This window comes from Lonchura striata, chromosome 2, assembly GCF_050655825.1.
Source record: "Lonchura striata isolate lonStrDom1 chromosome 2, ASM5065582v1, whole genome shotgun sequence".
Taxonomy (NCBI): domain Eukaryota; kingdom Metazoa; phylum Chordata; class Aves; order Passeriformes; family Estrildidae; genus Lonchura; species Lonchura striata.
The window spans coordinates 43,131,941-43,147,001 of record NC_140704.1 but is presented as its reverse complement, the minus strand read 5'-3'; the positions used below and the strand labels follow the sequence as shown (position 1 = coordinate 43,147,001).

The 15,061-nt window shown below is 35.6% G+C and overlaps 1 protein-coding gene across 10 annotated transcripts in view; it reads right to left on the bottom strand.

The window, feature by feature from the left end:
- The window catches only part of ATP2C1 (ATPase secretory pathway Ca2+ transporting 1), a 61,722-nt gene that overhangs the window by 12,063 nt on the left and 34,598 nt on the right, over window positions 1–15,061 (bottom strand). For 9 of the 10 annotated variants that reach the window (XM_021543345.4, XM_085573257.1, XM_085573256.1 and 6 more), the window contains 13 exons: window positions 12,789–12,824; window positions 11,847–11,908; window positions 11,395–11,503; window positions 9,493–9,648; window positions 8,872–8,940; window positions 8,086–8,161; window positions 7,515–7,581; window positions 6,334–6,458; window positions 5,032–5,129; window positions 3,475–3,570; window positions 3,279–3,368; window positions 2,454–2,558; window positions 686–842 (listed from right to left, as the gene is read on the bottom strand). In XM_021543345.4, the coding sequence (XP_021399020.1) occupies window positions 686–842; window positions 2,454–2,558; window positions 3,279–3,368; window positions 3,475–3,570; window positions 5,032–5,129; window positions 6,334–6,458; window positions 7,515–7,581; window positions 8,086–8,161; window positions 8,872–8,940; window positions 9,493–9,648; window positions 11,395–11,503; window positions 11,847–11,908; window positions 12,789–12,824 (1,246 nt within the window). The remainder of the gene's footprint in view (window positions 1–685; window positions 843–2,453; window positions 2,559–3,278; window positions 3,369–3,474; window positions 3,571–5,031; window positions 5,130–6,333; window positions 6,459–7,514; window positions 7,582–8,085; window positions 8,162–8,871; window positions 8,941–9,492; window positions 9,649–11,394; window positions 11,504–11,846; window positions 11,909–12,788; window positions 12,825–15,061) is intronic. The other variant, XM_085573252.1, reaches the window with a different exon arrangement.

Here is a 15,061-nt window from a genome sequence, read left to right as displayed (position 1 = left end):
TTCAAATAAAACAGCAAAAAAATACCACTCCTAGCATATCCTCTCAGCTTCTAATAATTTTCATCTTAGTAATTTCCTCTCTTTAAAAATAAAAAAAATTCTAAAATTAAAGAGCTGTGCATGGACTTCACAGCTTAGAGATGTCTTTACAGAGGCCAAAAAAAGCCAGTCATGTATAATCAACTCCTATCAATCATCTTGTGAAAAACATTTTGTTTTATCTAAAATTCTACACAGCTAGTTAACACAGAAGATAATTAATTCTAATGACATCTCCTGACCTGCAATCAGTTGTGCTAGCCTAACTCATGAAGGTGACAGGAGCCAAAGTAATGGACAAATAAAGAAATTCACATTAAAAAAAAAACCCACAGGCATCTATAATAAGGTATGGAAGCCATTAAGCAGCAATGTACTGTTCAGTTATGGTCACATGCAAGAGATGACAGAAAGCAACAGTGCCCTTTCTCACCCTCTGCAGTTTAATCATGGCATTATACAGACATAAAAACTAAACACAGTGGCACTTACTGAACAAAAAAAAACCCAACCAACCAAACAAAAAAGATCCCAGTGTTTTGGGTTGCTCTTGCTTGTTGTTGTTGGTTTAGGTCTTTTTTTAAACAACAAAGCAGTGCCATTTAAATGAAATTGATATTTTGAGAGACTTTTGAAAGAGCCTTACCTCTAAGCCCTGCAGAACCCATAGACACCTTCTCCTGCTGGTATTGCTCTCTCTGCTGTTGCACCAGGGGTAGGCTCTGTCCCTTACAGTAATACGATGTACAGTATCTAATGACTTGTTCATAAGCACCTTTCATAAAGCAAACCTCAGGTTTGTCCTAGAAGAAAAAAGAGCTGCTGTGTGCACATGTGTGCATGCATAACTACACATACACAAGAGCACACACACATGGACACGTAAGAATGACGTGTGTACTTTTGTTAACAATCTTAAGAACATAATGCAACTCAAACTTCCACTTCTAAACATAAAAATCCGTTCTTTTGAGTGTCTCTAGACAGCTACACTCAAGAGTAGTAAAGTCAAAAGAGCCAAGCTAATAATCAATATCTCATTTCAGCAGACATCAGACACAGGCACTGCAAGTCACAGTTTATAGAGTAAGAGGCCATGCAAAGGACAGAAATTCAACCTACACAGGACATTAGACCTGAAAGGCCTTAAGCTCCTCATCAGATCAGCTGCACAGGTCATTGAACATCCTTTCCATTCTTGTACAAGGCCTAATAACTCTAATATTTTCCAGACAGCCATCTAGCCTTGATATCATTGGACTGAAAGTCCACCAGCTACCTCAAACACTTAACTCCAATGCTAAATCAACTCATTCCTTCTCCTTTCCCCCTTTCCATTAAGAACTGCTGCCTCAGCTAAATTTCCAATCACTGATCACTCATCTTCTCTCCAGCTGAACTAAAAAGATCTTTAATATACCTATTTTCTTCCTATGAAGTTATTCATATGCACAGCAGTCAAGTTACCTCAATCTTTAATGACAGGATTAAGAGAGCTCCAAGTTTCTAAATCCACTGTATTTTCTTAGTCTTCAAATAATTTATGATCTCTTTCAATCTGTTACCAATTTTCCAACATTTTTTTTAAATTGCTGATTCCAAAACACAGGCACAGTAAGTCTTTATATGGATAAAATCTTATATCAATTTCTGCTAAAAATAGCTAAAAGGAGTCAAACTTTCTTTCCAAAGCAGATTTTAATTACAGTGATACTGGAACACTGTCAGCAAGCCTGGTTTTGATCTGAAGCACTGGAAGATTTTTTTTATAAATCCAATATAAGGTGTGTTGTTGCACATATTGTCTAGAAGGTTCCAGTTATCAGATTGGCAGTGATTATGTCAATACTTGTAGCAAAAACATTTATATGGATCTATATGAAACATGAATGCACATATGTATGTGAAAGTATGAGAAGTCAGAAAAAGAGATTAAAAAGTGGGTTTTATTGATAATCCATGCCACTGTTGACATAAATAAAATTTGTCAACACTGGGGATGTGATGTCTGCATCAAACCAGAAACCTAGTGTTTTCATCAATGCATATTCTTGCTCTTAAATCGTTATGTAACTATGCAGCACTGGAACAGCAGAATATTCGCAGAATTGCTTTGGATGCTTGAGAAGGAAGAAGAAAAAAGGAGAAATAGCTAAGTATACATTCAAGGTCTCAGTTTTGAAAACACTTAAAATAATTTCCCAGGATGTCTTTTATGGAAATTATTTCTTGTGATTCCTTTTCTCTTCTTCAGAGCTTGAAATTAAAGCTGTGTCTATTACCAAGCCATATTTCTAGGACTTTGCACTACTGCCAGCCTTCCAAAAATTCTGAAGTGAAAAATGAAGATATTAAACAAGGTAGCTAACAATCCTACAGAGCCAGTGCTCATGGAAACAGTGATTGAAGTTTACCTGCTGTGTTCTGTGAATGCATTTAACAGCCATCCATTTTTGTTCTGAGCTGAAGGGATATTCAGCCTTCCTTATGTAGTCTTCCTGGACTCCATCTAAACCCATCTGAATAAAACAGAAGTACCACCACAATGTCACAACCTTTTATTTTCAAATAAGTATGAAATTTCATGACTTGTTGAAACACCTTAGTTAGCAAACATAATTTAATTAAACAACAATTTCATCTCCAAAGCTGCCTTTTGAGCACACTGTTCCAATTTAGGTAGACTTCTTGACAAACTAGCACTGGAAACACATTGAAACTTCTTTCAGGCTTCAGTATGAGCCTTGCTACATTTCTCAGTAGCTGTAATGGGCATGTCACAGCATTATGCAAAAAACCAACAACAGCTCCCCTCCCTCCCCAAAAGAAAAAAACCCAAATACTTCAGCACAGTGTCCACAATTCAAAAGCCCTGCACTTTAGAGGCACTATAAATTCTGCAGTCGCCAATATATCAGTTACCAACTTCCCTCTGCTACTGATGTGAAACTGGGAAAGAGGCAGTACAGTCAATATTCAACAGGTGAATCAGTTAGTGGCAGGTAAAAAGACAGTACTAAGTGCAAAAATATGAAAATAGAGATTTTACTTCACTTGTAAATTTTTTTTCTGATCCTTCAGAATGCCCAAGATTTACAAGAAACAAACAAAGGAGATAAGCAGTTGCAATACAAATCTAGGAGATCCAAAAAAGAAGAAAATGAGAAAAACAAAGCTACAACTTATTTCTACGCATTTCCCACCTGCCGTGAATCCAAAAAGCACCATCAAGTACACACCTTCATAGCAAGTGCAATTAAAGCACCTTCTGTTGGCTTCCCCATCAATGTGTTGTTTCTAATCAAGGCATCATTGCACACACAACCAGCCTAAAAAAGAAGGAAAGAGGAGAAAACAGAAGACCAAGTAAATGTCATACAAAGCTCTCATGCTACATCATCAGCTAAAACTCACCTTTCTTTGCCAAGATCTTACCTCTACTATTTTGCTAATGGATGGGTTGTTATAACCATGAATAACTTCACCATCGAGCATCACTTCTCCAAACCTGTTATAACCTACTCCAGTAACCTGCAAGACAAGCAGCCAGAGGCAGCATGCAATGTAGTGTTCACCAGGTTAACTGCTCTCAGCTCTTTATTATAAACTACAGAAGAATTTCAAAAGGCCATTCATAATGCTGCTTTTACTGTGTGCATGACTTCTTCTTACTTAGATTCTAATGCAGCAACACTCTGAATTCAATAAAATATATTAGAGACTAATTTCTTTAAACAGTATCGATTTTATTCCTCAGCATAAATAAATGTAGTCTATATTGTTTCCTTACAGAATTAGGCATGCTTTCTCTTTTCTTCTTTCCTTTGCTTTCTAACTTTTTCCTCCTATTTTTCTTTACTCTGATTAATAATGCATACCCCCTGCAGGGGAATGGAATTATAGAGCAGAGTCCTACTTCCATTGAGTTATTGAGAAAAAAAAAAAAAGAAACCGTTGAATAGCCTTTCAGTTACACCTCAGAAAGGTGTTAAAACCAGTAAAATTGTATTTTTAGTGCATAAAAACCAGGCATCCACTAGGATCCTAAAAAAAATATCTTCATATCTACAGCATTAACAGCTAATATATTTCACAGCCATTTTAAGTTCTCTTTCCATTAGGAAAAAGGAGCTGATTTGACCCAGACGCAACTGTGCTACTAGCAGTATTCATATAGACTTCTAGCAATAAAAAAAACAAGTATCAGGATATATAAGAAAATATAGGCAAATAACAGGAAACAATGTGAAAAAATGCCAGTATTTTTTCTTGCAGAATAAAATGGCAAGACGGTCTATTAACTCTACTGTGGAAACAAAACTTTGATCAAGGAGTTTGAGAATTTAAGAACTTGATTAAACCATTCCTATGAACCCATGTGCAGTTCCACACCTCACTGCTTTTCTTTTCCTGCTGCTTTTGCTTCTCTTTTGTGGATTTACATCATCGGTCTTTCCAGCAACTCCCGAATCTCAACAACCACTGTTTCATGTCCTGCTCCTACATGCAAGTCCACCCATTATAAAAAAGCAAGAACTACAGTGCATATTCAGTATGAATACTTCACACAATAAATTGTCTTTTAGACAAAAAGTTGGATATCTCCACTTTAAATGTTTGGAACATGTAAATTTTAGGAGGTTTTTTTTGTACCTGAAACAGCAAAATAATCTCAACTTTCAGTACTGAAGAAAAACACAATTTTTCAACTTGTCTGTGTATCTTAGCATCTGTTTCTTATTGTGTGTGACCTACAGTCACCAAATGTTTTAAGAACTTAACATATATTAAAAAACACTTCTGTAACCAGAGAAGGCTTGGATAGCACAGTTCAAAGGCTGCATACTAAATGAACTGAGGGACAGGACTTTAGTGCAATAAATTTATGCTTTATTAAGTGATGCCTTACCTGTAGTATAGTTCAGCATGTTTCAGCTGATACACACAACAAAAAAAAAAGGCAAATTCAAGTCTAAGGGTCACACCACATACCTCAGCATGCTGCCCATCAGAGGTAAAAATATGGGTAACAGTCATTTCATTCTTTGTCAGAGTTCCAGTTTTATCTGAACAAATGACATTGCAACAACCTGAAATAACAAATTAACATTTTAAGACAATCCTTGTTTAGACCAATCTGAGTTACTAACAAAGAGAAAAGCATGCAAGCTGAGCAAATTTCTAGAAATACTGCAAGTGTCTGTGAATAAAAACAATTGAGAGAAAGTTTTTAACTGCACAAGGTTCTCTGAGAGTTTGTCCAATAAATAAAAAACCCTCCAAACAAATTTAAATCCCAAATTCACAATTTATACAAAATGTGTCCACTCAGTACCTTTCCTTCATTTTATTCTGCTGTACCTCAAGCTACATTACTGAAATCTCAATTGTGATTCCTGGTGAGGAGAAAAACTAAGAACCTGCTTTACAGAAGTCATTCTCCTTTATTAAAAAGTACAACATGTATTTAACACTAGACACAATATTTGTGTCACACAAATGTCACACTAGTAAGTCACAAGTGCGACTTACTAATAAACGTGCAACTTTTAATAAGCTTGAAGAGATTACAAAGATGTGAGATTTGTATATGCCTTTTTAACTCTGAAATGGAGATTCTGAGACACTTGCACCATCTTGACATTTCTGGACATAACAGCAGGAGCTGTACAAGCAACAAAAAGCCTTGCAACACTAATAAAACTCTGCTAGAGGCACTGGAAAAAATTTCCCAATCTTCAAATTGCAAAAAGGAATTCAGATGCAGCAGAATAATTTAACTTAGTATTTTTCTTCCTTTTCCAAGTTCCGTGCTTTACACATACAGAAGTTCTGCATACAGAACTTCTTTAAATGTTCAAGATTTTAAATGATTTTGCAGTCTAATAAGAGCAGCATAACATCCTGAAGATGCATTATGATTACAAAGCTTTTTTTAATATTCAAATATGGGTTTTTCAACTTTCAATATCACTTCTAAATTTACACCAAAAGGTTTTAATTTAAAATATTTTACAAGTCTTACTTAACAAGAACATCTTACAGCAAACAATCAGTTTAGTGCATTGCTAGCATGCATGCTATTAACTGGCAGATTTTTTATTCCTTCAAGAAAAGTAGTTAGAAGGCTCAGAGAAACATCTCCCTGAATTGTTCCAGTGTAACACACATTCAATTCAGAAATATTTTAAAGATGCCAACACACTGCTAGCAAACTAATGTTTTCCTTGTTAGTCATCAATATTTCCTAACATTTACATCAAAAACACAATCTCAAAGTTAGTCTAGTCATACCTAAAGTTTCAACAATAGGCAGCTTTTTTACAATAGCCCGTTTCTTCACCATTCTCATCACACCAAGGGCCAGTGTCACCGTTACCACAATTGGGAGTCCTTCAGGGATTGCAGCTACAGCCAAGCTGTAATGAAAGTAAATACACAGATCTGTTTTCGAATGTCATAAAGGAAAACACGGTAATGATGAATTTAAAATTCAGAACATTGTTTCTGTAGCTGACTGGTCACTGAGATTAAAACAGAAAGGAAGGAGCTGTCATGTGATTCTAGTTGTATAGCAATCATTATAAGAAACCTGCTGAAGACAGCAACAAATGAAATCAATTAGATCATTTCTACTCCTTATTTATGCTAAAGTATGAAGAAATGTAGGGGAGAGGGAGAAATGAATTGTACATCTGTTTTGCCTACACAAAACACTAATTAGGGCTGCACAAAGCAGCCCAGATTGTGAAGAATAAGTGTAGTCAGCACTAAACAGAACTGGGAAATGGCACCACTGATCCACAATTGCTACTGCCAGATCATGATGCGGCAGCAAATTAAGTGAGGAGATGGCCTTGAAGGTCATTTAAAACCAAACAAATAAAAATCTTGATGACAGTGTAAATGCTCAAAGATGCAGTTCCTGGGTTTCTTTTCTCCCCTCCACAAATGCCTAATTCTTCAGAGTCTGATCATGTCACTTAAAGAAACCCTTCTGCCTTATGCACAACCCATGTAATCAGCAACCCAACAACTTTTCTAGGAGTACAGTTAAACCATCTAAATTCAGTGCTGTTCTCAGCAAACACACTGGGATTAAGTTTGCATAATATAGTAGAAGTTGAGTTATTGAACTACATGACAAAGCTTGCAATAACTTTGCCATATGCCTTGTAAAATTAGAGCTACTTTATTTACTCAGCAGCAAAAATTCAAACTGTACAACTCTATTGCCTGTTTTCAGATGCTCCACAAGACACTCGGCAATCACCATAGGAATGCAAAGTTTAAGAGACTGACAAAAACACACTGCATCATTAAAAATATGTATGAATTTGCTTTTCTATTTTCATTTTGAATTACTTACATTAAGTTAAGAGCAGTGTATGCAAGCATATTTATAAAATAGAACACTAGCTTTCAAACACTTGCTGTAACGCATGATCTACATTATTTCAAAACATAAATCTTACCTCACACCAATTGTGAACATATCAAGGATATGCTTTCCTTGCAACCAGCCAACTAACATAATAACTCCTATAAAGAAAACAGTCAAGGGGATAAATGTAAAACCAGCATGTACTTTGGCCGCATGGGGACAAGAAAAAATTCAAATAACCAGAACAAAGCTTACTATTGCGCTACCTATAAAAAAATTATTATTTATTTCACTGCCATGATTCCATTAGTATGGCAAAGATGAAGAAAGTATCAGCCAGTCAAGTTGCCCAATCATATCTTTAAGTGAGGTACTCACTTAAGCACACCTTGAATCAGAATCCAAGACACACTGCAATTTAAAAGGAAATACTTGGAGTACAAAAAGTCCGTAAAGTACATTTGCAGAAAGAAGCAAGTAAACACCCTTATGAATAGAGTTACGTCATATTATAATTTTCAGATGACTAGTGACATAATCTCAAAGTGACCAATGAAATCAGGAGCCAGAAGATTTTTAGAGATTTAGTCTTCCATTTCCCAGGCCTCAACACTAGTTTCCGTTAGATAATTTTTCCAATTATTTTACATAAATTATCTTACCTATTATGCCAAAGGAATACAAGGAAAGCTGCTTTCCCAAGAGATCCATGCTTTTCTGCAGAGGTGTCTTTGGAGCCTTGATGAATGGCAAACAAGCGGCAGTTAACAAATTAACTACACCACATTTTACTTCACAGATACAAAATTCAAGACAAATCAGTGAATAAGATGCAGTTACACCCTATGTTTCCATGCATCTACTTCAGGAAAACAGACTGTTCTTTCCCAGAATTCAATAAGATTCAAAAATACTTCAATGAAATCAAATATTTATTAGAAATATTGTTCTAGGGCTTTGTGATATCTGCAACAAATCTAATATAAAAGGTCTTCTAAAAAATTTCATTAAAAAAACAACACATCATGCCAACTACAAGCTACTGTACTTCCTCCAAGACCGAATAAGTTCTTGGTAGCAAGAATAAAACTGATTTTCAAAATACAGGCATTAGAGCCCTGAAAGGCCAGTTAAAAATCAAAAGGAGTGTTTTTAATAATCTACAGAAAATTCAATTTTAGCCAAAAAAAAAAAATTATGTAAATATTTAGAGAGGTGCAGAGTATTATTTTCACAGTTAGTATCTTTAGGTCAGCTACAGATATTTTGCTGCACTGCATTCAATTACTACTTTCATGTCCAAGAGCTAAGAGATTTGCTTCACTAGAGGAAAAGGAAATACTGAAAGCAATGCATGTTTAACTAAGTTCCTATGGAATAAATTCAAAGTTTATGAATTAAATACACACTTTCAAACTATGTCTTTGCTTCTAAATATCTTCCCTTACCTCTTCTGCTTGCATCATTTTGAAAACCTCCCCAAATTCAGAGTTTTCTCCTGTTCCAATAACTATCCCCTAAAAAACCAAAAAGCAACAAAGATAAAGCCAAGTCAAATCTGAAGTTTTAATGTTAGTTGTTGTTATTGACAGATTTTACTCCAATCATGGGCAAATGCCATTTAGCCCAATAAAAACTTTAACTTGGTTCATAGAATTAGTTCATGTCACAAGAAGAGAATTTTTCTTAGAAAACCTTTTGTCTTAGTGAAACAAATTGCTTTTCTGTGCACTGCTGAAGTACTTACAAACTACCAGTAGCAAAACTCAAACTGGTAACACCTAACACCAGCCAGAACCGTATTTTCTGTTGCACATTTTCAAACACGTGAGTGTAGCTCTAGAAGTAAAACACCATAACCTAGACAGAGCAGTTTCACATCATCTGCTTCCTATGAATTTGAGCTCTCATGGCCATAGTTTTTTACTAAAGTAGCGTATGAAAAAGCAGCAGTGAGAAAAGCTCTGAAAGTATCACATTAATCACCGTGAGATAAACTTAAAAAATAAGAACTGCCTTCAAATAGTTAAAACATGGAACATACTCTTCTCTCTCAATAACGATTTTACCTTTGCTTTTCCACATCTGACCAATGTCCCCATGAAAGCAATATTGCTCCTAGAAGTGAGGTCTCCATTAGTCGCTGCTGGCTGAGGAGCTGTAGATTTAGAGCAAGGAGCTGTCTCACCTGTGAGACTGGATTCATCAATAGAAAGGTCCACAGACTTTGAAAACAAAATAGGTAAAAAGACCAGGACAATATTTTGTAAGTATTTGAAAGTGTAAGGGTAAGTTTCACAATTTTTACCATTAAAATATAACCAATTTATTAATATTATAAGGCATGTCAATATTTTAAGGATCTACAGAGCAACAAGCACTCCTAGAGCTGTCAAAGATGGAAGATGAGGATGCCACTTTGCTACTGTTCAAATTTAGCCACGAGCTCTGAAATATTTATCACCATTACCAAAATGAATTGTATTTCAAGTCTACACTGTTATAGGTATGTTAGTTTTTGATTCAATTTGCTGGCTTTAGACAAGATGATCAGAAAACTTGATGGACCACCCATTAACATACAGAAAACCTAGGCCAGAAAAGATCTGGAAATTCATTTTAAAAATTAAAAGCGTCCCCAAAAAATGGGACCAGTGCGGAAAAGTTTTCACTTGTACAAATGCCTTCCCAAAGCAAGAGTGCCTAGTTATCACTTCTACTGTTTTCTAGGACAGCAACAATGAAAATATGCAGAACCAATCTAGTTCTTTCTCTGCAAATATGATCTCCATATAATTTCTTCTACAACCCACCATCCTGTAGCAATGCCCAGCAGACACCATAGGAAAATAAGATGATGTGCTCTTATTTTCAAATGATGTGCAAGAGCAGTTTACGATGGAAAAAATTCTCATCTAGTGAAGGGCTGCAAACAGCTGAGAAACTTCTTATTCCATTTCTGCTTTGCTTTGCAAGAGGCCTGAGCGTGCTGCTACCATAGCACGGTATCAGATATAAGCAGGAAAGTAGGTGCTGCTGCAACAGCAGTTTCATAACAAAGCAGGGACTGCACAATTGCCAAAGGAAGCAGAGTGCTTGTAGTCATAAAAATTAAACCCACTCAAGTACCAACTACACCACAGAAGTTAACAACACAATCCAAATAAATTTGTCAAGAAACTAGTCAATTTAGAATTTGTCTATGAAATAAACACTGATTAATTAACTATCAACTGTGGATAACTTGGACATACAGATTTTTATATCCAGGAACTAGTTTAACAGGATAGATAGCCCAGATACTGAGCAAACTGAAGATGCCCAATCTGATAGAAAAGTAACATTATTCAAGTAAAACCACCAAAATATGACAGGTGAATATATCTATGTTCCACTTCATTTTTAGAGACTGTTCAAGTATACAGATATTGCTATAGCGCAATTGCTTCAACTCAAGCACTTCCAGCAGTGCTAATACCACAAATTAAGTATTTAGTAAACTAGAGGATATAAGAACACACATTGATGAAAAAGTGTCAGAGAGAAAAGATTGCACTAGCACAATTTCATAAGTTTTTCTGATATTCCACTATTGGAGAACAGTGGAACTTATGCCTTAAAATTTAATGCAAATAAAGAGTGAAAATCACCTTCAACCAGATGCCAAAATATCTTGGCATTCAGACTGAAAACAATGTTTTTACAACATATTTAACATTGAGGGGAAAAAAATAGCATTTGAAAGAATACATTATTCATAAAATTGAAAACTTCTTTCTCCTGTCCTACAGTAAGAAACTACAATTGGTTAAGAATGTATGTGACATTTGGAAAGCAATTATTTCAAATTTTCTATCAAGATGGTGGTGAACTCAAACAAGAACACTGCTCTTCAGTACTCAGTGGCTATTTTCCCTTCCCCTCTGTCCCACAGAAAGTTACTAAATATTAAATCAAATTTAGGGCTATACCTCAAATAATCGTAGATCAGCTGGGACTCTGTCTCCCACTGACAGGCAGACTGTATCACCTGGCACTAAATCTCTTGCAAGTGTGTGTTCCACCCGACCTTCTCGCACACTGTAGGCACAAAGAGCAGCAAGAGTGACTTCTCTGGCATTTTGGCTGAGAAAAGCATTCACACCATTGCAATGCTACATATTTCAGCAAAATATTTCTAACTTGCTGCTTGTTTCTGAGAGCTTACATATCAGTAACATCAGTGGAAGGGTTCAGACACACAACCATACAGTATAGTTTTTTAGACTCATAAATCAATCTTTAAAATGAGCAAAGGCAAGTGTTTTAGGTCAGCATAAACTTGATACAAAGGAACTAAGTTCAGTAAAATCTTTCCCATTTATTAATTTCAGATTAAATATCTTATGATTTACTTTAGGACTCAAAGGACAAAACTACATACCAATGGCATTCTGGAGGCACTAGTTTACTAAGCTCTTCAAGAGATTTTTCTGATCTGTACTCCTGCAGAGAAATTTTTTTAAAATAAAAAAGATTGTAGTTTTAAACAGGGAAAACTTGCACAACATAAAATACAGCTACGAAAATTTATTTCATTAATAAAGTTGTACTAAGTAATATTCCAAACAGACAAGAAATTACTTTCAACAGTTCTATATCAGAAAAGTTAAAAAGTAAATATATTCCAAACACTGAAAAATTTACATATTTGTGTACATGCATTTCTTCTGACAAAACAGCAGAGGTCCTTTGCATTTTCTTTCAATATTTCAGGTCTTTGTAATACTTACTAGAATGCTTCTAAACCCAAGGATCAGACACATTATTGAATGCTACAGTTTAACAAATGAGTACCAAAAATACTGTGTTCATGTTCTTAGCTCCCCAGAGAACCAAGGTAACACAGCTCAACTCGATAAACAGGTTACAAAATTAGGATAATTAAAGATATAAAGCACAAACACACAAAGCAATTCTGGTTTAGGCACACCCTGGCTAAAGCTGCACACTTAGAGAATGAAAACTTTTTTCATGACTTCGGAAATGAAGACAATCTTTGTTTCCATTTCTGCACAAAATTAAAGCAAGAGCTACATTTTCACAATCTTTTCTATGAAGTTAGATGTTTACATACTTCTACACTGTTTATTACAAGGATTTCCTTACAAGTACTCTTATTGCCGAGTATAATGCCGATAGAGGTGCATAAATGTCAACATGGTTAAAGCAGGACAAATTGTGCACTTTAGAAAAGGCAAAGACTGGGATGAAAGCACATTACTCAACCATTCACAGCACAATGCACCAAGACAACTGCTTCAGTCTTTTTAATAAAGCAATTTCCATAGAAGCAATGATCTTATTTGGATGACATCTGTCTTACCTGAACAAAGGCAACTGTAACAACAATGACTATTGCCTGCAAGAGAACAGAAGTGGGTGAGATAAAAGCTTTCCAAATGACCATGAAAGTAAGCAATCATATTAGATTTTGTTCAGTTACAGTTGTTACTACATACTAACACGATGATTTGGAAAGAAACTAATTTTCTCATGCTCAAAATCACTCTGTATCTCTCAGCTCTGTCATAAAAGCAAAGTCATTATCTATTTGCACCTCCTTCAGTCATGTCCAAGAATGCAACAACCTGATTTTACTAAAAGTAAGATTAATAACTCAATAGCAAACTTGAAAAACTGCCTCTGCTTCCTGTTTCTAAACAGTGAATAAGAGACAGCAACAGAAAGAGACCCATGACACAAACAGAAAAACTGACTGGTGTTTTCTGTGACCAGAACAAAAGTGTGTTAACTACTACAGGGCATCACAGACATGTTTTCATTCACATACCAAGAAAACAGAAAGACTAGATAAAAGGCAGCAAGCTGAAGAACCAGTCTGGAGCCATAAAACATCCTAGCAAGAACAAGAGGAGAATGAGCCTCAGAAACACTGCCCAAGGCACCCACAGAGTGAAACAGGACACTGGGCACAACCCAAACAGACAGGGTGTCAGAGATCCCAAACAAAAAAGGTAAAAAAATGTTGTTCATTAGGAAGAATCCAAGATAAGTACTAAGGCCTCAAGTGCAGCCGTCATAATCCCCTCCATCACATACAATTCTGGTTGCAAGACTTCAAAATAAACATTACAGGGCTTCTAAACATATAATGAAATTGAGCAAATGAAATAAATCTATTCCAGGAAACAAAGATCAGAGCTTGCTGTAAAGCAAGTCTCATCTTCTCCTTCAATACACTCTCATATTGCTACATTAACTGAATTTGTTACTCAAGCTGAGCTGTTACACTGATTTTTCCAGAACCATAACACATCAACCATTAATTAAGCCTTTCAAGTACACACAGCAACTACTAAAAATAACCAAGATCTAACCGTTTTGCGAGTGAAAAACTCTCTTGAATGCTTCAATAAATCCTTAGTTGTGATAGTAACACTAGCCTCACCAACTCAATATGAGGAAATAACTATATATATTTCATCTTTCCATGGAATATTTCCACCACAGCTGCATGGTTTTTGGAGGCCATACTATACTCCATAGACCACTACCTGAAACAGCTTTGCATTCCCAGCCTCACATCAGTCTCTCAGCTTGTGTCTGTGGGGAATTGCATTAAGAAGCCAAATGCAAAGTATTTAATGATTTTATTTTCCTTTTAATCTTCATCAGTTCCCAGTCCAGATCAAGAAGTTTTACATTTGTACCAGCAGAGCTAAAAGGATGGCAGAAGCAGCTCAAAACAGGAATTCCACCAAGAGTAAATTATGTCAGTGATCGTTAGTAGCAAATGAATTTTGTTGCCAAGGCTCTGAACACAATACATAGTCATAGAAAAATTGCACTATCATCTGAAAATGAAATAAAATAAATATTGACTTGGTGATAAAGTGGGCATTATTGATAATAACAAGACAAAATGGTACAAGTTAGTCAGAAGTTAGACAAAACCCACAGTTGATAACTTTAACTCAATCGCACTTTTTCTCCGTATTTTAAGGTATTTCTACCAATGTTCACAAGGCTATCAAAAGATTTCTTCCCAGGCTGTAACAAAGAATGCAGAAATTACTGCTCTCTTACACCAGCTGCCTTGGTTTTTTTCTCATTGCCTTGCCCAAGAGAGTTAAGAAATAGAATTAAAGGCACTAACCAAGGGGAAAAAACATGAAATAAGTCAACTTCCAGCCACAATAATGAAATATATTTCATAATACAACAATTTACATACATCCAACTTAGGAACACAACAAACTATTCCAGACTAACACTTCACTCAAATTCAAAATGGCAAATTTTATCTTTAAGAGGACACACAGGTTGTCTTTCAAAGGCAACTATTCTTTATAAAAAAAGAAAGGGGTTATGATCAAACCTCCAGTTACCCTGAGTTATGTACAAGAGTAAAGTCAACACAGAAAGTGCAGCGGTAAGACAAAACATGAAAAAAACCCAGCTAGAATGTGCCTCTAGTCATACAGAAATCAGGATTTTCAGTCTCCACCTATGACCCCTAAAAGGTCAAAGGGATTACAGTTTTCTTCTCTGTGCCAATTGCAGTGACAGTTACGAGTACTATATTTGGCTCACTAGTTCAGCACCCTATTTAACTGCAACTTTCTAGAAAAATTT